The following is a 24,896-nucleotide window of genomic DNA, read 5'->3' as shown; positions in this document are numbered from 1 at the left end:
ATTGATTTCCATTTTGTAATCCTTAAGGGAAGCTTAACATATTTATCTTCAATGAACGTTGTCAGCTCTCTCTTGTGGCCCCAAACTCTTTTCTGCTCCACTTTCTGTTCGTCTGCATGTTTCTCTCTCTCTCTCTCTCTCTCTCTCTCTCTCTCTCTCTCTCTCTCTCTCTCTGCCTGCAGTCTTCACCCTAACTGGCCTCGATTTGTTTTGCATAAAAAGCAAATGTTAAAATTGTCCGCCCAGGGGTTGACGACTTTGTGTCAAGGTCTGTAGAGGCCCATCATAGTCTGTGACTTTTTAATGCACACTGACGGGATGTCTGACTGTGCCACGCCGTGTAAAACATACTGCTGCGCGTGCTCATGGTACATCATTATTCGAGTAGATGGAGTGTTCACTGCTCAGCCACTGGTGTCATTTCTTAGTGAGACTTGGCAGGCTAATCATTAACGCTTTGCCACGGGGCTGACATCGTTTATTACGCATCATCTAACCAAATGAGGCACAAGTAAACTACACCAATACAAAAAATCGAATCATTTCGTCATACATCATTATTGTTTAAGTTACGAAAGCATATGCATAACGTATTTCCCCCTATAATAAAGAAAAGCCCGATATCACAGCCGCCCTGTTTGAACAACCTCAGAGCATTAAGCTTTTGTTGCAGATGCGCCTGATAATTAAAGATCAGACGACACAGGAGCTGAAGAAACAGAATGGATTCTGGCTCTACGACGAGGCGGCCGTAGCTGCCTTAATGAACGTTTGCTGTATTTTGGGCATCCACTGGGCTGTAACTGACGGTCCGCTTTAACATATTGATTGCAACTGAGACAATAGCTCTCACGTTTCCATGGAGACGAGAGACGCTTTTGATTGGATGTGTCGTTCCACGAAGACCCGTACAGGTGGCTGATGATAATAACTAGTATAATCACATCCACTTACTATCAAGTACTGCCATGACAGTAAAACCCCATTGATTTCGTTCAAAGTCGTTACTCAACTTGATCTAATGAGAGGTAGCCCTGGCTGCTGTTGCAGTAGTACACAGAGTACGCCTGTCAAAGGTGTAACAGAGCCAAATCCTTAGCTTTGATATCGTGACCAGTTCGGATGGCATGAACACACGGAAAGCTGAGCTGAGGCCAAAATGCAAAATGCACATGAATACAAAGGGCACGTGATCGATCTAATTTCAGTCTAATCTGCAGTAACAATGGTGATCATTTCCCCTGTTAGCTGGGGAATAAAAAGAAGGAGCAAAGACTCAAAGTAAATGGTTTCGTGTTGATACCAGAATAGGCTCATATTTGAAGTTTAATTTACAATAACGGATTGACCTGCCAGCATGAAAGGTTAGCTTTAGGTTTCGTATACAAAATATTTATTTATTATATTGTTGCTGCGAGTAAAGACTATTTTCATTACTGATTAATATGCCTATTTATAGTTAATTGATTGACAATTTGGGCTACAAATTGCAAGTAAATAGGGAAATATATCCATCACACAGCCCAAATTGACAAATTTAAATGGCATGTTTGTCCCACCAGTGGTCCAAGACCTCAAGACATTCAATACATCAACAAATATCCCCATTTGAGAAGCTGGAACAAGAGACCTTGGGGCATTTTTAAAACAGCTCAACTGAATTGCTTCAGTTCTGTCTGCATACAGGCCTTTAGATGGTTCAGTTAAATGGTTTGGTGTTGTTAATATGAGAGTAAAAATCTGGGCTGTACTTCTCTTTCTGCACATAATAACCACCGGTTGGAGAGGAAAGCTTTACTGAACAGTCATGATAACAGGATGTATGAGGTCTCTTTTAGCTAGGTTTCATTTTGCCAACTTAGCATTTACATATGAATGGTATGAATTTAATTTAAGATTCCTTCTTTGCTTTTTTTTCTTTTTCACCCTGTTTGGGGAACAAGTACAAGTGCATTCACTGACAAAAAAAGCCTGGCCTGGAGGGTGCAGGCATAGGTGATACTGACTATAAATTATGCATTTTTATCTTTTTGGGAGAACTAGCTGTCTGCCCTCGTGTGTTCTTATCTTTACTACGTTTACAGGGAGGGCAGACTGAAAAGTGAGGAGAAAGAGTGTTAATGTTACAGTATGAGTCAGCTCCAAATCCCAGGTGTTCGCAGTACATTGACAGGTCCTCTGACAGGTTACCATATTCAATGCAACCATTGATGCACTGTAGACCATTTTATTCAGCTGGAGATGTTCAGGGGATTTGAAAAGACGCCGAGGATTTGGCACTTTCTCAACACAAATTGGATAGAGTCCCAATTATTTTATTTGACCTGCTCTTAGGCAAGACAAATATAACATGTTGACAGATTTCTTCAAGAAAAACTTAAACGGCATCCTTTTAATGTCTGAATATGACGGAAACAAATGTGCTGTTTTGAGGCTTATTCCAAACTACACCTGTCAGTCAATTTTCCTTTTTTTTTGTGCTGCTTTTACTGAGATATACCTCTGAATAACAATGAATGGCGATGTTTACCCACTGTGACTCGATACTAGTTTCTCTCTGAGGGGAGTATTTGATGTTTTTTTGACTCCTTGACACTCAAGACGCTTGGTAGACATGAGTCATGACTGTGTGTGTGAGCACTGATACTGATCTGTTTGCGTGCTTCTCTAATCAAATATAAACAGCATATTTTATCCTGTTAATAATCCCCCTGTAGCTTCCACTAGCACTTTATCTTACCTGTCACCTTGTACACTACCTTACAGGCTGAGTTATTAAAAACCCAACATGAAAACAGATATCCAGAGTTCCCTTTAACATTTAGTATTATATCTGTTTTTATACTTCATCATCAGCCCCAGTATAAAATATATTAGTTCTTCAACCTCTAAATAATATTAACTTAATGGCAACCAGCCAAAAGAACAACCAGTCTACCACCTGAACAAGCATCAAGTGGACCAATTTGTTATACGTAAGAAATACATCGGACTTGTCCTCTCACTGTGCCACAGGCTTGAGTCCATAGAGAGATGCCCTCTGTGCTCACTGGCCTATGAGGCAGAGTAAAGGGAGATGATCACCTGTCTCCTCCTGAGCAGAGTATAGAGATGTAATCAACAGGGGCACCTGAGTGTGACTCAGTGTCATGTGTGAGAGGACATGAAGCAAATTACGACTGTAGCCACTGCCTTTGATAAACTATCGGCTGATTATTATGATATATTCGCATACTAATAAGCTAATATGGAGATAGAGAATGCATTGGGTTACAGACATGTGAGTGCACAAACCCACTGCGCCACATTGTTGCCTGGCAACTTAACTAATGCAGCCCAGGAAGGCAAAATGCTCACAGAATTTGTGTTGATTGGCCCCAGAGAATACAGCATGTCGCACGCATTCAATACAACAACCGCTGCTGTAGCTTGACAGCGCTATAGAGCGGCCAATTGTAGTTTAATAATGCACCTTAACCCACCGCTCAGGCTCAAACTCACCCCGCCTGCTGAGAAGGCTTCTCGGGGGAACTGAATTTCAACTACTTGGGACTAAAATCGAATTGAGGATTGACATTGTGTGTGTGTGTGTGTGTGTGTGTGTGTGTGTGTGTTTCTTCCTAACATGGCATGCAATACTATTATGACCAGGCGATTGAGTGCACATATAGCTGGCACTCTTTCAAGGCTGTCGGCTCTCATGATAACCCTATTGAGGTAAAAGGTGAGGGGTCTGTAATTGGAATGACATTTAAACACACACCCGAGTTATCTCCCACACATCAAAAGTCAGGCTCAGGTTCAGGTAGTAGCCCTTTATCTGTCCACTTAAATGTGGCCATCCCTCCCCGTTATAATATAATATAAACCCGTAACGGCTCCCCGGGCAGCTGTCATAAGCAGCCCACTGCTCCCTATATACAGGGATGGGTCTAATGCAGAGACACATTTCCCCCTTAACGGGATAAATATAGTATAATACAAATAAAAAAATAAAAGTTGCGCATTACTAGATGAAAACACGTGTAATGACATTTTTCCACGTTGCTGCAGCCGGAAATGTCACTGAGTGATATTAATTCTGTTACACATTTTAGAAATCTATACAGCACGTGTGTATGTGCGTGTGTAATCCTTTTTATTCACATGACTGTCGGCAACTGTTGAGGCATAACAAATCAATTACAGTGAAATAAAAAATGAATAAAAGATAAGATATTTGAACTTTTTTAGCATTTTTGCAATTTGATTTCTGTTTCAAGGCTGAGTTTTAACCAGATGCAAAGGCTCGTTCAACACAATATCAGTTGCTTTTTTTTTATTCATGAAAAGTGGTGAGAAGAGATGAAAACATGTGGACAGTTTTTTCTACACACTACACCACATTCAGGTGGCTTGTTGGATTTTAAGAAGGTGGGAACCCACCAGCATTTGCTGACACACAATAGCCAAATTATCTGAGATACCTCTATCAAGATGAATAAAACGTCCGCTAATGTGTCATTTATGTGCAAATGGTATGCATGCGTGTGTTGCAGACTAATAATCTCACCTACGCTGAGCAGTGCACCATCTGCCCTGAACTAGTGAAAATACTCTTGTCTGGCAAGTGTCTCTTCTCATTTGCACTCTCTGCCTCGAAGTCCTTCCCTTTGTCACTTTTACACAAGCGCGCACACACACACACACACACACACACACACACACACACACACACACACACACACACACAGGTTCAAGTTATCAATTCAAAATGCTTAAATACAAAACCAGAGACATGCACCAGTCTCCCCACCGTCGCTCCTCCTCACATTTTACTGACTTTGACCCCAATCTGTCCTCTTGTCACCATCTTTCTCCACTTGCTCCTCGCTTTCTTTAACAACTGCCTTATTCTTCTGTCTCTCTTCACCCACACACCTGTCCATCTTACCTCATTTTCATTCTGCTATTCTCTTGATACTCTTTGCCTTTCTTTCCCATGCACCCCCTACTATTCTGTCTTTTAGTGCGAGCTGGCCTTCATTTTTTTACCCCTGGATAAGAATTGATCCCCATTTTCTCTCCGCAGAGGCCGATGAATACACCTCGGAGCAAGAATTAATGTGCGATTTGTGAATGATCCCTGAGCCTTCATCGCTCCTTTGTGGTTAACACCCCTTTTGAGAGTTACTCATCTGCAAAAGAGGTTGGAAGGTGTGTGTGTGTGTTAAGAGAAGTGTAGGAGGAGGAAGAAAAGGCAGAAACAGACAAAAAGAGCTTACAAACACCATTAAGTATTATGCAAATGTTTGTTTGAAACTCCGTTCTTTGCTTTGACTTAAATAGGTATAAACTGTACTGTATTGAGTACGTATTTCTCTGTGTGTGTGTGTGCGCCTGTGGATGTGGTGGCCATAGACTTGGAGTGATGCTGAGTGTCTGCTGTGACTGGATAAGCTGTGTGTTTGCTGAGGTTCACACTGAGGATACAAGATAGGGCACGAGTAATATGCTGTGCTACAGTGATAGATGAATCCCTTCCCTTTCACAGGACCCTGGTTGTGTTTTAAAATGGGGGAGCAGACTTGGAAAGATACATACTTGGCAGCGTTTTGGGGGTCCTGTCCCCAAAATTCCTTTAATTTAAAACAAATTTCATGCCTTTCTACACCATCTAGAAAACGGACACCTTCACTTGCCTGGATTAGATAGTTAGAAGATGCTATGAAAACCCCAAATATGCAGAATATAAATAAACATGTAACACTTTCAAGAGCTGACTCTTTGAACTGGCTCCTTCGCAAACGTCCAATCTCCACCGCTGAATTCTGTCTGTTCATCGAGCTAATGTTCGATGGGCTGGCTAGCAAAGTTAGCTGACATTTTGGTAACAGTACAATTTAAAGATTGATTGGAGTCAGTGGGCCAAGCGGGTTCATTCAACAAACATCATTCATCACAAATGAGTGATTGCTTGTTTTCGTCAGTTGCTGACAGTATTAAAATGATCATCTATATAGGCTGCTTTAATATTATCACGTGGTTGCGGGGACTGTATGACGATAAGTCGTAGCAAAACTATGACTTTGCTCCCCCTGATTAAATAATGGGGATGCATTTGCTCCACTTGCTCCTTTCATCCTTAGACTGGCACATGCACTGCACACACACGTGAAATAGCTGCAGGAATAAAGGAAATGTTGTACGCTCTGGCTTTAAACCACATTCTCACCTGAGGACAGTGTGACTATGTCAAACCTTGAAAGCTGGTCTGTGTTCATGGCTTTTATTGAGAAAAAGTGAATACGGTGAGCTTGGAAAGGCCAGTTTCATCAATCAGTGTCTCTGGAGTCAAGGTTTACAGGAGACTGTGAGATAAGGGTTTCTTTAAAATTACTGTTCTCTGACTGCAGACTTTTATATTGAGTCTGCTGTGTTAGAATTCATCTCTTTGATATTTTTTTTAACTTCGATCGCTTCCTCCAATGTCTCTCCACTCCAGCACAGGAATTCTCACATTTTGTGTCGTGCAAAGTACAACTCACTGTTATAAGCTAGCATATCGCTGTGTTGTATCTTAATTATCTCAACTTTTGCGATACTAAGAAAAACAGCCTTGTTTTAAGCTTAACTAAGCATATTTTTTAACATTAATTAAGAGATTTTGAAATGATTACATGAGCCAAGAAAGCGAAACAATTATCAGCCCATCAAGCAGCATGTAATCTTTAATCAGTCGGGGGGGGGGGGGACGGGGACGTCAGAATATTTTTGCCCAAATATCTACAAAGCTAATGACTTTCCCATCAGCCTGAGCTTCACTTTGTGTTTAGTGCTAATTTGAATGGGCTAACATGCTGAATAAGATGCAGAACTTTGTCAACATCCCGCCCACTAAACATTAGCATGTTAGCATTTAACTCAAAGCTGTGCAGTACACCCTCGCAGAGCCACTAGCGTGACTAGACTCCTGGTCTTGTTGCGTACTCGTTTCCCTTTATGCATGGAAATATTCAAAGTGTATGTTTGGGAAAAAAAATGTGTGTCCCTAACACTTTGACAACACTGACAGGGAATACAAATTTCCATGCAAATGCCTTGTCATGTCTACAGCGATACAGCGGCTACTGAAATGGGAGAAGGCTGCGGAAATGAGAGGGGCCCATTATTGTAGTACTTCAGATGCCATATTAATTTGTATTCTGATGTTGACGCTGTCTAATTAAGTCTGGTCCGCATAAAAGGAACGCCGCAGTATGTGCACATGGCATGGACGCTAACTGCTAATTACAACACAGTGATTTTGTCTGTGAATACAAAATGATCATTTTCACTGCCCCCTGCTCAAGCCATCAATCAGCTTGTCAAAACAACAGCCATAATCAGAGTTTGATGACTAGCAGGGAGGGAACCAGGACTATTATAATGTTTTAATGAAAAAAGAGATAGGAGCGGGTTCTAGACAAGGGAATGGAACTGTCGTGTCTCACCTCACATGTCCTCTTACTCTCACCGTGTGAAAGTAGCCTCCAGCGTGAGGCTGACAGGCTCTAAAGGTAGACGCGGTACTACTGTGTGTTCTTGATGAATCCCTGTCTCTAAGGTAAAATGATGTAAAAAGGATGAAACCAGCTGGCCCTCGTATCCCATCGACGACGCACTTTTTTTTTTTGGCGTCTTTTGGTCTCACAAACCACTTGTACGGAAACTGCATTGCAATTTCCCACTGTGCCGATGGCAGGGAGCCCTGCATGAGGGTGCCTCAGTTGAACTGAAAAAAATGTGAATTGCTCTCATCTCAAATGATGCGATGTTCAGCGTCGCTTATAGCATCAGGTGTCCGTCCTCGTCTTTCCTGCGTCGGCCCCCCCTGCTTTCCCCCGTGTTTCTCTTCAGCGCTGCCTTCTTACATCTCTCACCCCACTCGCATTTTCACAGCCTTTTGATTTGCCTTCTGTTGTTCCTGAGTGTTTTGACGTCAGCCAGTTTGAACTGAGAGCCAACATGTAAAGCGGTGGATATAAACACAACTGTCTGCTCTCGTCATTTTGGAAGGAATGGTGGTGCACAAAAACAAATTGAACTCCAGCCATCACAGATAACAGTCAGTCAGAAAATGTTAGACTGAAATTTATTTTGATTCTACTCTGCTTTTCTACTTTGATGATGGGAGTCTTGAGAAAAACACTGACATGACCCCAACAGCGACCAATGAGATTCACAAAGAATCTTGAAGTTGAAATATTTTGGCACCAGTATAGGAACTGCACTCTCCTCCCTCCATCTACAGATTCGTGGAGCTGGAGAAGCTTTCACAGACTGCTCCACAAGTTTGTTGACAGAGAGCTGATGACAGTCAATAAGGGTCTTTTTTTTTTGGAGATCATGCAGACGTGCCGCTCTGTGGAACAGGGACAAAGGACTCTGGGTAAACATCAAACTCTCTTTATGTTTATAGGCTGCAGCTTTCCACCTACTCGAACCACATCGAATGGTAAAGCAGCATAACATAGTTAAACTGACTAGTGTTCATTCAAGTGTGTGGTCATTTTGGAGGCTGTAGTTTGTTGTGCTGTTGAACTGTATTACTTCATACAGAGAGATGTTTCTGTTATTTAACCTGCATTCATGGATATAAATGGGGTGGACAAAATAATAAAAACACCTGTCAGCATAACTCTAAGAACAGCACCACAAACGGCAGCTTCCAGAATAATAATAAAGTTGAATTAATACCTCTTTAAAACATACTAAACAAAAACTGGCCTAGCCACCTGGTACAAAGGCAATAGTGGGCAGCATTTCACCTAAAAAAAAAAAAAAACAGCAATCCAAGCAAACAAGCACATTGCTGAATAAATGTAGTTTTCGAAATCCAAAGGGGCAGAAACAAGAAAAGGACTCACACCTTCATCTAGTCCTGCCGGAAGGAGAGCAGTCGGCACTCTGCAGCTCTGGGAGACCTCAGTGCTTGGATTCCCAGCGGGCCGGTGGAGCGCTGGGTCTAACCTCTGTAACGGCAGCTACAGAAGGTTTGCGGATCCTGCGGGGAGTCAGGGCAGTCTCTCTGCGATGGGGAGGACGAGGCGAGGGTGGGAGTGATTTTCTTGTTTCTGCCACTTTAGATTTATTCCAATTAACTAACTTTCTTTCAGTACACGGACCATGGATTCATTATTGACAAGCCCTCCGTGCAGCTTTCTTCCTTCTCGTGACTGAGGGCAGACTGCCGCTACAGTGACTCACCACCGCCTCTCGAGGAACTGGTGGTATTACAAGACATGACGGGCTGGGTCCAATCGGTTAGCATGCTAATTCCAGTAGATATTCCTGCAACAAAACTGTGACCTTTTTAAATTTAGTTGATAATGTTAGTTCATTTTTTACATATTAAATTAAAATTCAGGCCATAACTTACACATTGCACCTTTAAGCTACAATCACAATCAGTTTTATTGCCATGTACATTACACATACAAGGAATTTGGCTAAACAATAGTAAAAGACATCATATAAAAATGGAAAATATTCAAATTTGCAAAAACAATATGATACATATACAAACAAACAAATTAAGAACACCTGAGCTCGGCGATGATATGAATAGAGCAGATAGCAGCAGCAGCCTGCAGCGTATGGTACAGCTTTATAGTTAGATTGGATCTAGCTGTTCGCCGTGACAGCAGAGGTGCACCCTGCTGCTGCTGCTGCTGCTGCCCATTCAAAATACAGAGAAAACCAACACAACTGTGTGTCAGGTACAGAGGTAGCCACTCACTGTCTGAGAGTGTCTCAACATACGCGTTCCACAAATCAAAGACAACACGCCTCAAATACTGGCGGTCACCAGCTAAGCATCATCCTGCTGCTGGTATTGTTTCCGCCTGCAGTTATACACACAAGGATTCTCTGAAACAACAACTTTCGGTGTTTGTCATTTTCAGCACCGGGGCGCTTTAAACTTAATATATGCCTCTCCCATTCTGAGCCACCCTACCCCGATTAATAACACAACAGTGCCCTGACTCTCTTTCTCTCTCTTTGTGTTCATTCTTGCTGCTGGCTCCAGCTGACATCCATATTTTCTTAAACTTTAGGGGTTGTTTTGTTTTTAACTGGAGAGAAAAATAATGCGTGCTTTATGCCTGAATGCTGCATGGTCACAGTTCAGTGATCAGGAGGAATGGCCAATTTAACAAAAAACATATTCTAATTTAATAAGCCATTAAATATCTTCAAACCCAAACACAATCATTTTGATTTCCAGCTCTTTGAGTAACTCTTTTTTTCTGGAAGTACGAAGAGCTGTTGCTTTGATCTTGAGATCTATTAATTTTATTTTTCATTTTTCTGACGGCTGCCCACTTTGTTGATTCATGTGTGCCATTTTTCACGACTGGGCAGCTATGAATATTTGTTCTGCTTAAAGTGTTTTTTGAGAGGTCACATTGGGTTCTTTGAAAAAACAAATTGAAAACACAAATAACAGCTCAGAGCAGGTGCAAAATGAAAGGCTAACACTTCAGGCCTATGTAAGTCAAACTTTTCAACCGGCTGCGATTTTTGAGATCTTTTTAAACCGCATCTATTTTTTAACAAATGAAAAGCAGATGGTGATTTTTTAAACTTTCAGTCCCTGATGAATAGATCCCACGCTCGACCAAAAAGAGCTTTCAGCATCAGTCTCCTTCCTCTCTTGTCTTCCTCTCCGCAAAATCATTCACACTGTCAGAAAGAACACAATGTTTTTTTTCTCACAGATATATAATTGCTGAGCTGAAGTCCCTTTAGTGAAGTGTCAACTTTAGAATTTGAACACCGAACACCTTCAGTGGTAATGACCCCGTCTTTCCAGTGGGAGCAGGATGCAATAATGTTCGGCTTGATCTACTTTCAGTGTTGCTCTAATGGATGGGGATATTATCGGGAAATCAAACCTCTGAGCAGTGGCGGAAGAACACGGCCCAACAAGATGGGAGAGCGGTTGTATGTTATATTATCCTCTAGGGATTTTCAACTCCCCCACATCCTGTTTCTTGATGTCCATTTTGTGCTGCTTGAAAAACATAAAAACTGTCAATGAAAGTAGGGAAGTAAGAATGAAACCGTATCCTGCGCCTGACCCCTAAAACTTTATTTATAGAAGCGGCCTAATGGCCTCAGTGTGAAAGACTTTACGTGGAAATCAACAGATTCCCTTTTAAGAACATTGTGTCACATGCAGTTCACAGAGGCACAGCTGAGTAGACTCATTACAAAAATGCCTTTATCTTTAATTGAACCGTGTTAATTGTAGCCACGAGGTTTCGTCTAAAAGACAGATATCTTAATAGAAAATATCTTTTAATTTGTTCAGATATCCTTCAGATCGTAGAGGATTATTTAAATCACTCCTGTCAGAGGGTTAGTAGGAGCACATTTGCATTGACTTTTTTCATCTGTGACGTCTTCAGCGCCAGTGTGAGATAAAGTCAACCCAAAAGACAGCAGCTTTTTGATTTGGGATGCAGCCAGAATCGCATCTGATCTTGAGCCAGAGGGAAGTCTGCTCCGTCCGTCTGTCCTAACGCCCCGCTGTGTGCATTCAAATGATTAGCCATTAACACAGCAACACCACCTCAGGGGGAGAATACACGCTGGAATACATTGACAGGAATAAAAAAATAAAAATCCCTATTGGCAGTTAACATTAGACAGGTGGAATTGTATGCATATTTTCTTTCTTCCTCTTATTGCGCTTTGAATTTGCTATAGACAGGACAGTAAACGGCTGTTGTTAAATGGCCCGGTGAGATGTAAATTTGCTGTACTTTGATATCAGATCGACTGCCCAAGAGAGCGTGTATTTGCCTGTGGTGCTATTTGAATGGGATTTGAGTATAACCTGCATATGTGAGGGGAATAACAAGTAACTGTGGAGCTATTGTAGTAAAGAAGTGTGATAAAACAGGTTTTATTGAGGACAAACACAGGAAATGAGCTGGTTTGTGTGTGGATAGATTTAATGGGGACCTCTGAATAGCAATTTCTTTGCTATATTGCTAATCATTTAATAATTGGATTACTTAACTTCCGAGCAATTCCCTCACAGCCTTCAGCCGGCAAGTCGTCCAAAACAAGCTCTGTGCTCCAACTATTCACCTCTCTCAGGGATTAATTACATGGCCATCCACAGCAAGTTATTAGCTTTGTCCATAGTCAAGCGTTACGTTTTTGCTCCCTTATGTTGTCTGTGTCCTAACACGAACCCATCCACAAGACACTGCTGTTATTAAACCTCAGACCGCCCTTCATTGCACTTAATGAAGCTCTGTGTCTTGTGTCCTTTTGAGAAGGGCAGCCATTATCTGTATTGATACAGAAATAAACTGCAAAAGTTTTGAGTCACTTGATGTTTTTCTTCTTTCCTTCAATAATATATTAAAGTATAGTATTATTCAGACACCAAATGTATTTGGCCCCAAAAGTAGAAGGATTTAATTATTAAAAATGACGTTTAGTCAATGTCCCCACAGTGTTATATGTCTGGGGAGAATATTGTTTGAACACTTTGTTTCATTCATTTTCCAGTCCAGAAACGTACACGTGACTCTGGATCATTATTGAACTACATGGTGCTTGCGGTTTGGGCTCTAATATTTTGGGTAGCCGTTTCTCTTTGGGCCCTCTGCTGTCTGAATAGGTTAAAGCTGTGATATGTCAGTCCATAGTATCTTCAGCTGATATTCCAGTTCTAATCCTATACCTTCTATTTCTATTGTGACCTGTTGATTATACAGGCTTTATTGTGCACTTGACACTGAAACAGGAACGTGTTCCTATTTAAATCTGCACACATTATAATGCTAAGCTCCAGTTTCTTTTAACGATTGTATTCTTATTCAACAGTTTTAGGTGGATTTTTGTCTCCTTCTGCACTTTCAATTGTCAGTCTGGTTGAACTAATCAGTGTACAGCGTTTTGTTCTCCACGTACAAAACCCTTCATACAAAATAACATTATTTGTAAAGAGGCAATCTACGACCTTTTAATAATGCACAAACGATGATTAGAAACATATCGAGCGTTCCTCTCAGCCATCAGACTGTAACACGTCAAGCTTTTGTGGCAGGCAATCCCACACTTTTGAATAACAGTGTGCAGAGACTTACTTTGTTTCTTTCTCCTGAAACACAATGTCCATGTTGCTACTGTTGGATCAAAGCCAACCATTTTTGCTTTGCTTATTGTGATATGGCAAGGCTCAAGAGGCACAAGAGGGGTTGTCGCCTCCCTCACACAGAAATCGGTACGAGCTGAACACCTGGTTAGATGAACAAACAAACACACAGGGTTTTGTCTTTGCTAACAATTTTCAAACTGAAAAAGGGGCTCGGGGGGCTTTGGGAGGTGGCGACTCAAATCAATCCTCTCAACGGCCCTCACAGTCCGTTGATTAGTTTGGCACATATATGTTGAGCTCATCAAGTCTCAATGGGTGTTCTTGCAGAAAATCAAGCTCAGTAATAACAGTCATTACTTTGCAAAACTTGATTGACACTACAAAAAATAATTCAGCTATACTTGGGTTATGAAATGTTTTCACAGTTTCTCTTGTGAACAAGCGTTCCCTATTTTTACTGAGAGAAATCCCAGTGTGCACAGGAAGTTGTCTATTTCATGCTCATGAAAGCAGAAACATTTGTTTGGAAGGAGTAAAAAAAAAAAATATGGAAAGATAAATTCAAGATGCTACAATCTACAACGAGTGTTTTCATATGTTTTCTATGTGCACTGAAAAACAAACTTCGAAAGCATGGCACCCGTAGCTGTAATCTATTAGATTCAGACTCAACAAGCTTCTGAAAGCAGTCTGGTTAATATGAGCCATGCTAAACTGAAAGAGGTTTTTTAATATATTTAAGAGAGCTCTTAAGTTGATAATAAAGAAAGATGCACATTGTTAAAAAGCTGAATGGCGAGACATCCCAGTTAGGTTTTTTGATCTCCAGCCGTGTCTCCCTTCGAGTGGAAATGGGAGTGTTGCAGGAAGCTGAGACACAAAAAGAAATGCTGTCAAACATGGGCAGTTAAAACAGCGGGGAAGTAGACAGTAAGATGGTGACACGGTTTAAGAGCTGAACATTGCGTGTAAAGTTTCATGCTGGGTCTTAATGGATGATGTATTGTTCACCACGATGCAAAAGCTGCACTATCGTTCCAATAAGGTGGAACAAACACAAAGTGGAGACGATAATTAGTCCCGACACATGGCAAGTTTTCTGGAGGCTTTTTGTCAAAGGAGTTCACGGCCTTCTGCAACAAGATAAAGTGTCAAACTGTTTCCTCCGTGGATGACTCGCTTGCTCTTATCATCATGCCATATTTCACCAGCAGCCTAGAGCCGACTTTTAACTATTTTCTTTGGGATTTTTGCACTTTGTGAGTCAGAGTTATGGTCCTGCTGGAATGCTGAGTTTCCAGGAAAGTATACATGCTTGACGAAGCCTTTCTAAACACAGTGGCAGCAGCTACTTTCACCTGGTGATTGTGGAAATAAGCCGCTTCATCCGTGAAAAATCAAACATGAAAGAATTTGGATTCATAAACATAAACGGACGGGACATTGACGAGAAGAGCAACGGTATGACGTGCGTCATACCGTTAAAAAAATAAAGAAAACTTCCTGACAGGACCAAACAGTCAGCTTGCTGAGATTTGGGAGGTGTGCACGTTGGCTCCTCTTCGACCTTCGGTTACTGATAACACCCTTCTCTGCGTAGGTTCACCAAGACGTTGACGTGTATCTCTGCAGCCACATGATTCCAGCTTTAATGTTGCAAAAAACTATTGTTATTGAAATATATTAGATTAATAAGTTGAAAAGTTGAAGTTAAATGGTAGGCAATGCTTTTTTAATTCAGAAACAGATCTGATCTTAATGGTGACTTTGTGAATCAATCCATACTGCAGTAGTTATATTTTAGAGCCTTCTTTGTGTGTGTTTGAATGTACTGGTCCTTACCTGATGGCGTATCATACTGTGTCTGTGAGCTTTGGAGTGTTAAGTTTTAAGTAGAACTTTCACACGTTGGTACTGCTGCATTGCTGTTTAACAGGGCCACGCACAGGCTTGGTACGAGGCCGGTAGCCCTTGGAAACTCCACATTGCAAAATAATCTTATTTTTTTCCAGCCCAGTGAGTCAATGGCACTGGCTGGGTGCCCCCCAAAATGCAGCAAAAGCCCCCGGACACCTATCATCCACTCCATTTCTTCACCGAAATTTTGTTTGCTGCACATATTGAATGTAGCAGAGGACTCTCATGCTTGGGTAATCAGGCGGGAAAATGAGTGTGCAATTTGAATATCAAATATGCTTAATGACATTCCTGTATTTCTTTGCATGTTTTCAGACGGTAAGGTGGAGGTGACGAAGGAGAGCCTGAAGCTCTGCACCATGGGGCCAGGAAAGGTGTTTGGAGAGCTTGCTATTCTCTACAACTGCACCAGGACCGCCACTGTCAAGAGTGAGTCTCCACAGACACCTGGAAAAACATCCAAAGTGCTCACATCATTCTGTGTCGAATGTCCGCAGGTTCCCCAGGTGACGGATCGTGTCACCTGTTCACACACACACACACACATACCCACGTCCACTGAAATCTGCTCCCTTGGTGTGGAGGATTAGGGCTCTTTCTGCCTGTAAGACATCAGTCTTGCGTTGACACAAAGAGGATGATCAAGCAGTCACTGTATACCACAGATAGCATTGTTCCTCGGTCGTGATCATCGTCCCCCTCCGTGTTTCCACAACACTCCAGCCAAGTGTCTTGCGAGACCCCCTGTGAGGTGCATGTCAAGGTCTACTCTTTCATGTGTCAAAGCTCCAGCTATCAAGGACGCACAGTGGGTGAGTAGGTGGTCTATCAGACTTGTGATTTGAATAGTCAGCCTAATAGAGTAAGGAGAGGAGACCGAGAAAGGACGGGACAGATGGTGGACCGCGCACATTTGAGACGTAACGTGTTAGAAGAGAGTGTGTCAGGAGGAAATATGTGTGTTTATGTCAGGCAGGAAATAGGGAATAGCTGGAAACGTGTCTTTGGATAGAATATTAAATGGGCAAAATGGTGAGATAAGGTGTCATGGGTGAAAGCGTTTCTGTGCAGATGAATGCAGCTCAAATCAAGTGTCTGGGTAAGTGCTCCAGCTGGCGCTTACGGTATCATAATTCAGTATAATCACTATTGGCCTGGTAAATAATTCCACACACCGTGAGGCGGTGGATTTTTGCGTGCGACCCAGGTGGGAATGATTGCATGAAGGGCAGCAGGGGTCCCTCGGGCCTGTCGACGAAAACGAGGAAGCGCCAGTTGGAGTGTTGAGGAAAACAGGGTTGATGGCGGTGGCAGCGGGGTCGCACTCCCCTTTCTGACCCCTTTCATGTCCTATGATCACCTACCACTGACCAGCCAACCCGACGGAAACTCCCCGACTCCCGTTGCTATGGCAACGGGTGCCCACAGGGAGATGAGCCAGCTCTTAAGGGATAAAATATTCCCCTTCCCACAGGCGACAGTGCGTCTGTCTTTTTCTTTTGTAAATCCTCTTGCCTGCCACCAGCCCACCGGCAGGAACTTTCTTTCACGATCTTTAGAAGTGTACGTCAGCGCTTGGCTGGTGATGTAGCGGCTTCATAAAAACTCTGCATGGAACAAATGATGTAATTGTCTACATAGGCAGAAGTGTGTTTACAGTCTAACGGGGTCGGTGGCAGTGTCTTAGAGGGTGGTTGTCTTTGTTTTAATGTATGTCTTTACACAAGAGTGTACCGAGGAATTCAGCCGTGACATAGGAAATTAGAAGTGACGGCTTTCAATGGAAATCATGCAACTACCTGATGAGTGTGCATGAGGGATCAGCTTCCAATCAGATAACTTAATTTGATCAGCTCGTGGAACCCTGTTCGAGGATATATCCTCACTGTAATTTCATCATACATTGCATGGTTTCATATGCATGAATAATTACATCTCAGTCGAATTTAGATGATTAACCTGCTAGTGTGGACTCCATAAAGGTGTGTACAGTCTGTCTCTCTCAAAATGTAATGACATTATTATTAACTGTGATAATTATGAGATTATTGGAGGCTGTTGTCTGTTAAGAAAACTCACAGAAACAATTACATTTAAGAGCCATTATGTGCAATAACTAATTTAAAGAAATTGTTTGCAGTTATGATTTGAACACAGTCAAACTGATCAAGCACACCTGAAGGCTTTAACATCACAATTTGTTTAGGTAGCTGACATAATTATGACGTTTGTTTGTTTGTTTCAATTGTGGTGCAGTGTGCAACATTTTGTGATCACAAATGTTTAAAATTGGATTCTTTAGGTAACATGAAAACATGATTTCAATCACTCCAACAACAGTAAAATGAGTTTGAACTGTTTTAGTCTTAAAGTGCCGTTCCAGCATATTTTAGCCCTTTAATTTTACATTAGTGCCAACTATTTTCCAAAGCATTCCTAAGACTTTTGGATTTTTCATTGTTTCTTTCCTATAATCCTCCAGGCCTCATTTGGTTTCTATTCATTTTAGAACATTAAGAAAGTCACTGACTTGAAACTAGCTTGATTTTGGAAATTCATCACAGCGAGTGTCTGTCTGCTGGCTTTACAAATCAATTTGCACTTGCAACAATGGTATAACACGACTCACGACTCTGACAAAATAAAAGCGGATACAATATTCACTGTGATTGATTGTCTATCACACACTTTATTTTCAGTTCGATTGAAGTTGTTTGTCAAACCACACTGGTATGAATAGAAACCAGATCGCCTGGAAAGAAGGAATCACACATTTTTGAAAAAACAGTATCCATGATTTATAGAAAAATGTCTAATATGAAAAATTATGGATGTAGTCTATTCAATTAGAATAACATACAAACAGAAGGCTTCGTAAAACAAACAAATAACACACTAAATCCATAGTACAGGTTTCATTTTCGAAATGTTTCAAAAACACCAATTTGTGCGCAGAAATGTGCAATTATTTGTCCAGTTACGAAATTCTAATAAGACAAAGTTGCAAGCTCTTCAAAGTAATACGAGGATTGATTGAATTTGTATTAATTCTTGCACATCATACAAATCCCCGGAGGGACTGACAAAAAATATTAGCTTTCCACCAAACCCCCCCTCCTCTTCAGCCTTTAGGGGATGTCACGTGTGAGCACTTGCTTGGACTCTCCCAAGAGAAATGGATCCTGTAAAGTAAGCCATGACTTAAGCGCATTGTCTCCAACAAGCTCCACCAATCAATATGTTGTGTGTTTAGTTTCAGGATACAGACACTTAAGTGCAGAGTTGTGGACACATTTGGGGTTTGGCTCTGCCAGTCCTGGCGAACGAGGTGGGATTTCATTTGCAGCCTGAGAGAAAAATGTTCCCCTTGCCATCAAATTCATATCAGATCATTTTCACATGATAACAATTGGCAGGATGCTGGCTGAAGATTAGAGAATAAGAAAGGGGTAGGAGTGAGACAAAAGAGAGAGCTGGACAGCAGTGACAACAAAATGAGGGACCCACCTCAAGGGAAGCAGGACAAAATTGGTATTTTTATTTTGTCTGCAGACTGACGGACAGTGGCCTTCTGCTAAAAAATATTCTTTTATAGCATCAAAATGTCACTGTTTCATGAAGACTGCATAACAGGATGCAATTCAGCATGGTGCGGCATGAAGCTGTGCAGCAGTCGACTGTAGTGAGCATCACTGCGCCACATGACGACAGCAGGAAAGCAATACTTTTGTATTGTTGTTGTGGCTCAGGCTGTTGTTTGGAAAAAGCTTTAAAGAATATATTTGCAAACTTCAAAATCATGGTAAAAGTTTTAACTCGGCTAACCATTGTCATGATCGATTAATCTGACAATTATTTTTCTTGATTCTTTGTTTGGTATATTAAATGTCAGAAAATAGAGGACAATGGCTGTAACAATTTTCTGCAGCCCACGGTGACGTCTTCAAATGTCTACTTTATTTGACAACTAACAGTCAATAACCCAAAGATATTTAGTTTACAGTGATACAAAACAGAGAAAAGCAGCAAATCCTCACATTGGAGAAGTTGTTACTACCTGTAGGTACTGTCCGGCATTTTTGATTAAAAAATGACTTAATCAAATAACCAATTACTAAGATAGTTGGAGATTACATTTGCTGATTGATTTAACAATTAGATAATTCATTTCAGAACTGCACCATAAATATGGTCCAACACTAGTGTACTTTACTCTGCAGGCTTTGTAGTTCCATCTAAATTTGCCAACAAGCCGTCAGTTCTTCTAAACATACTTGCTCTAAATATTAACCAATCACAAGCACTATCTGCAGATGTGGCCCTGATTAAACATTCTACACTATAAAAGTAGACCTTTTGACATCCTACATTTCTTCTTCTTCTACAGCTTCTAAACCACATCTCAAGGTCTGGCTTTTTAAAAAAGTGGACCAACAAAGATTTTTGTTGTTTCAACAGTAAAATTAATCAGTACAAATGTATCCTCACATTAAAATATATTCTTTTTTATTACTAGCAAATGAAATAGAAAATTAACAAACACATTATGGCTCTCACAAATATGATACCAGATCGTGTCACACACCCAAATAAGCGTATTGTTTATTCATAGGAGCACCAAACGAGTGTCGGGAATCCTGACATTGTTTTTGGACTCGTCCTCTCTCAGAGAGTGAGGTCACTGCCAGTCACTAACAACATAATCAGTCAGACTGATTATCAGTGTGCTCCATCTTAATGATAGTGGTGGTAAAGCAGTCTCAGACGTCTCTGCAGAAGCTCTCATTTGCACATGCACATGAATAATTAAACATGCACTAACTTGTGCTTTTGTAATAAAAACAATGTCATAATTCACGTTGAACATTACTTTAAAGTGGGATCCAGATGAGGTGGGGGGCAGCGTGCGTTTGATAGGAAATCCTATTCAGCTCTACCCATCAAGTATACTGTAACAGTACACACACACACACACACAACCACACACACTCATTTCACACTCATTTCTCACTTTGGGTGACAGAGACTGTTACTCACTCTCTCTCAAACACACACACACACACACACCCACACACACACACACACACACACACACACACACACACACACAGCAAATGTTATGGCGTGCAGTCAGATATTTTCATGATGCTCAATGTCCTAATATGGGTTGGTCATCTTTTACACTGGCACGCCATCCCTGTCATACCCACATGTAATTTTGAGAATTAGGCTCCAGCTGTTCCAACTCATAGTGGTCTGTTGCCGTGGCGAAAAAATAGCTCGGAAACTGCTAGTATTAAATTGACTGGAAACTAAATGCATGGCAAGTTATAGAGTTTGTTTTGTACAAATACAAAAGCTTTATTTGTGGCTTATAGTATTATCGTTGTCATCCTGAAGGTCAGTCCATGAATGCACAATTGGGTGAAAATGATCCCTATTAATTGTAAAGTATCCTGTTACTGGAATTATTACAGACAATATGAATGAGAATTAATTAATTATATCAGGACACAGTGTTGTTCTTTCCTATATTTTGACAATGTATCGCAGTCACTCCCAAAGGAGGGTACGTGTTCCCCAGTGGGTTCCTCTGCAGCCAAAGTGACTCAAACCAATTACAATTTACCAAACAGATATATCCACATATCTGTGTTTAGAAGGAAAATAAACACACAAATAACATTATCAATTGGTGCGATGCTAATATATGTTTTCAGCCACAATAACCAGAAAACTGTTATAATAGAACCCCTCAGTTGTGACCATACAGTAAGACCACATAGTGCAATTGAGAATGCATTAAAGTAGTTGCCAAGTGTGCAAAGGACTCTAAATAAATAGCAGAATGATTGAAACTACCGGCCACTAAAACTTGACAAAAGCTACTGAAAAGGAGGAAAAAAAGAGACTGAGCCTAAACATCAACATTTCCAGGATCACCACGTCTTGCAGAAAGATCAAACTTTACATAATTCCAAGTATTAAAAAAAAACATCCAATTTAAAATATATTTACTGGTGGTCGATGAAAGGTTACATCAGACTTGAATGGTTGGGAGTCGCTGATGTACTGGTTCTAATGTATAAATGTATTAGATGCATATTAATGCCAACCAGTCCATGCATAAACATTATATACTGTGCTTCAGAGATTCATCTCCAATCGACATTTCCTTTGTCTTATGATTGCTTTTATTTGACATTTATTATCTCCTATCTGTAATTAATATAGTTGGCAGCATCCAAGCCATAACTGAAGCTGTCTTTTAGGATTAAGGGCTTTATGTTTATGAGGGTACATGTTAAGTAGTGGGACTTTGCAACATGCAGCATTGACTCATGAATATAGAGCCCGAAAAGCTGTACTGCCAGTAGTTTAATCTTTGTCTCACAGCTTGATCTGAAATAACCACCACCTGGTGCATTAGATGGTGGTGCCTCGTAATGTGTTAAAATGACGTGGACACTTTGTTGGGGTGGACACACCGAGGGTCTGGTTCAACAGAAATGTGTTTTAATCAAAGTTGGCGTCGGGAGGTGGTCGGGGTAGATGGATGGGTCAAACATGGGACTTTCACCCAGTAACCAAATTTAAAGCTGTTACGGGGAACTTTCATTTTGTGTAGATGTTGGCTGCCCCTGTGGACAAAGTGTGTTTCCAAGCAACAGAGTCTTTTTGGTAAACCTCTACAGCAACAGGGTCTAAACGTCCGCTCAGTCCTGGTTCTGGTTCCTCTACGCCTCCCTTCCCTCCAGTGGGCCCAGCAATACAGTCTCAGCTCTCCTCCTCCCGCTGGAGTCCCAACTGCATGTTGAATGCGGCAGCAAAGCCGGATCTGGGTCTGTCCACAGCAGGCTGGTGGCTGCTGGAGTTGTTGGAGTCTGAGCTGAGATCATGTTGTTTATCCCCCACTGCATTCAATCCTGTGATCTCTACCTACTGAATGTTTGGAGCTTTTGTAAGCACCATCAAACACCTTCTAGACAACACCTGACAGCGAGCACAGGCCCAGTGCTTGGGCATCAGTATCCATTCACACACACACACACACACACACACACACACGTGTTACTAAAAAAAGCCCTTGGTATCATGGTATCACAGAAAGAAAATTAAACCTCAGCAGCAGCATTGTCCTGGAGACTTCTGAAGAATGGCCCTTGTGACAGAGCGATAGCTCAGCTGTTTAAAACCCTTCCTTCCGCTGGGGATTGAGCAAACAGTCGTCTTTCTAATCAATCTGAGAGAGGAAAATGTGCATGCCCAGTGTGTGTAAATGTGTGAGCGTGTGTGTAGTAGGCTACGTCTGCTCAGTCTCAGGAATCACCCTGTTCCCAGTGAACCTTGTTTTGGCAGAACTAGATAAGTAGCAGGGATGACTCCTTGGAGAACCAGGCACCAAATTATTAAACATTATGACTGGTGGAGAATGGCGGCCTTTGCTGGGGACTCTGTTGTGTTTATACATTAAAGCATGCTGATTGTATGGCTGTCAGTGTGCCATCTCAAAGTACAGCATTGCATACTATTTAGAAAGCAACGTTTCTGCACTTAACCATTTCCGCATGACTTGATAATGAAATGTGAGATTGCTTCCAGCCTTTCTTTGGCCCAGCAGTATGATTCCTCAACATCAGTACCTGGTCATGGCCTCCTCTCACTCTTGGGGACTCCTCTCATGTTGAATCTGACGCAGAATACCAAGCACCGGCTGTTTGCCTCGCCAGCAGAGAAAAACACCTGCTTTTTTATTCGATTTGCTTACAGTATGATTAAAATCAAGTGAGTGCAGAATATAAAAGCACCCTCCAAACAAAAGGCATTATTTCTGTGCTTTTTGAAACCCAGAAAGAGCACTTTCACTTTGCACTTGAAATATGCCTATAAATTCAGCTGAATATTAGAACGACGACATCGCTATGTGTCCTCCACAGTGATAAAGGTTTTGCACGTCAACGAAGGAAATATGTTGGAGCAAGTGTTGTCTTACATTCATTCTAATAATTAGCAACCGTTAGCAGCTACGTAACCCACATTCAACATTCAAGCAAACAGTATTAGCTGATGATATAATGCAAGCATAAGCATTAGTTTGCTGAAATGCTTTGCAGCCATTTGCCTCTTTTTTTCCTGTTCCTGCAGAACATTTGTAAGCTGAGTATACGCTGTCTGTATTTAATCAGCTGGACATGTTTTCTAGCAGAATGAAGCATAAATGCAGCCTGGCGGTTAGCCTCACCTATCTATATCTACGAGTAGCCAGCTACGTTCATCGGTGGTGCTAAAAAAATATAGATAAAACAAATTAGTGACAGTACCGGCAGAACACCACAGTAAGTGTTTCTGCAATCCAAAACATTAGTGTCAGGTTGTGTCGTAATCTTTTTAAAGATTTAAAGGCTTTATGATACATTCCAGTTACAGATATATGAAAAAATAAATGTCAAGTGTGGACAAACCTGGAGAACACTTGCTGCTTTATATCGCATAATTTACCTTTATTGGTTTTATTTAATTTCAGATCATTATATGTAATATAAAAACTCACACAAGACACATTTGTAATTTGCCAGCTTCTTTCTATCTTTGCTTATTTTCATTCAATCATAGAGTTAAGGTTGGAAAAAAGTGGAATATTCCTTCAAAATTCTAGATTGTTATTAATGTACAATAACGCTAGTGCTATAATTCATAAAGGTGTGTATGTATATATACAAGGCCAGTCCCCCTATGTATTAAGTGAGAGAAGAGCCACATTTGCTGAAGATGGTAAAACGAACTGTTGAGACAATTGACAGATATAGATATTAAGAGAGTAATATACTGGATATTTAAGTATGCTAAGAGTATTAATTGCATATAATTAATATCTTGGAGATTCAAAACCACTGCAGATCTTAAGAGAAATGACAAATGATACTCTTCCTTGTGAACCGAAGGTGGTTGTGTGTGGAACCTGAGCACCATTATTAGGCTGGGCCGGGCTGTGAAGGGTTGGAGATAAGGGCTCTTAGAATCAGGAAAGCTAGCGAGTGCACTCTTAACAAGAAGCACAGAGGAACCATCTATTCTGCTGCTGCAGGCTACTCAACACAATTAGAGCAGGGGAAAAGAGATTGATGGACATGCACTGCATCAAAAGATAACACATGCAAATGTGAATATGAGAGTAGGCATTACACGTCGGCATTCAGACACGCAATTAGACAAACGAAGAAAACACGTCTAAAATCGCACGAAGCAATAGGAAATACTAATGACTCACAAATTGGCATCTCGTTTGCTCCGACTGACATGTCTGTAATTTTGCTCAGATATTTTGTCGCAAAAGTTGAGACACAATCATTCTGCTTCCATCACCCCGTGCAGATGTATGCAGAGCTTCGGGAGTGATATATTGCCGTATGATAAAGGGCTTCATTGGTGAAACAAATGAAATGCAGAAACGGGGACAGAGAGGGGATGACAGAAAGAATGGCGTCGGTAGATAGAATTCCAGTGGGACAGAGCGGGAGAAGAATCTTCTCTGTTTCCAGGGCTGCCATGGTAACACTGTTGCCACAGTGCGGCAAGCGATGTGGTGGTAACATTGTGATGGTGGCGGGGAAGCCCCCACCCAGCTGTTTGAAGTCAAGGTTGTTCTGTCTGGTGCCTTTAACTTGACAATGTGGCTTTTTTTTAGCTCAATGAAGGCATCTTAATTTGTGTGTAAGTGCCTGTGTTAAATGTTGTTACTGTGTGTGTGTGTGTGTGTGTGTGTGTGTGTGTGTGTGTGTGTGTGTGTGTGTGTGTGTGTGTGTGCTTCTAGACTGAGGGCCCCTGCTGCTGCTGT

At 41.3% G+C, this 24,896-nt stretch overlaps 1 protein-coding gene across 3 annotated transcripts in view; it reads left to right on the top strand.

Annotated features, from left to right (window-relative positions):
• The window catches only part of LOC306703192 (cGMP-dependent protein kinase 1), a gene marked incomplete at its 5' end in the record, with an annotated part of 81,900 nt that overhangs the window by 13,347 nt on the left and 43,657 nt on the right, over positions 1-24,896 (top strand). For all 3 annotated transcript variants that reach the window (XM_079169067.1, XM_079169065.1, XM_079169066.1), the window contains one exon: positions 15,377-15,490. In XM_079169067.1, the coding sequence (XP_079025193.1) occupies positions 15,377-15,490 (114 nt within the window). The remainder of the gene's footprint in view (positions 1-15,376; positions 15,491-24,896) is intronic.

The sequence above is a fragment of the Pholis gunnellus genome (genome assembly GCF_910591455.1).
Source record: "Pholis gunnellus genome assembly, chromosome: 11".
Lineage (NCBI taxonomy): Eukaryota > Metazoa > Chordata > Actinopteri > Perciformes > Pholidae > Pholis > Pholis gunnellus.
This window is presented reverse-complemented; position numbering and strand designations above follow the sequence as displayed.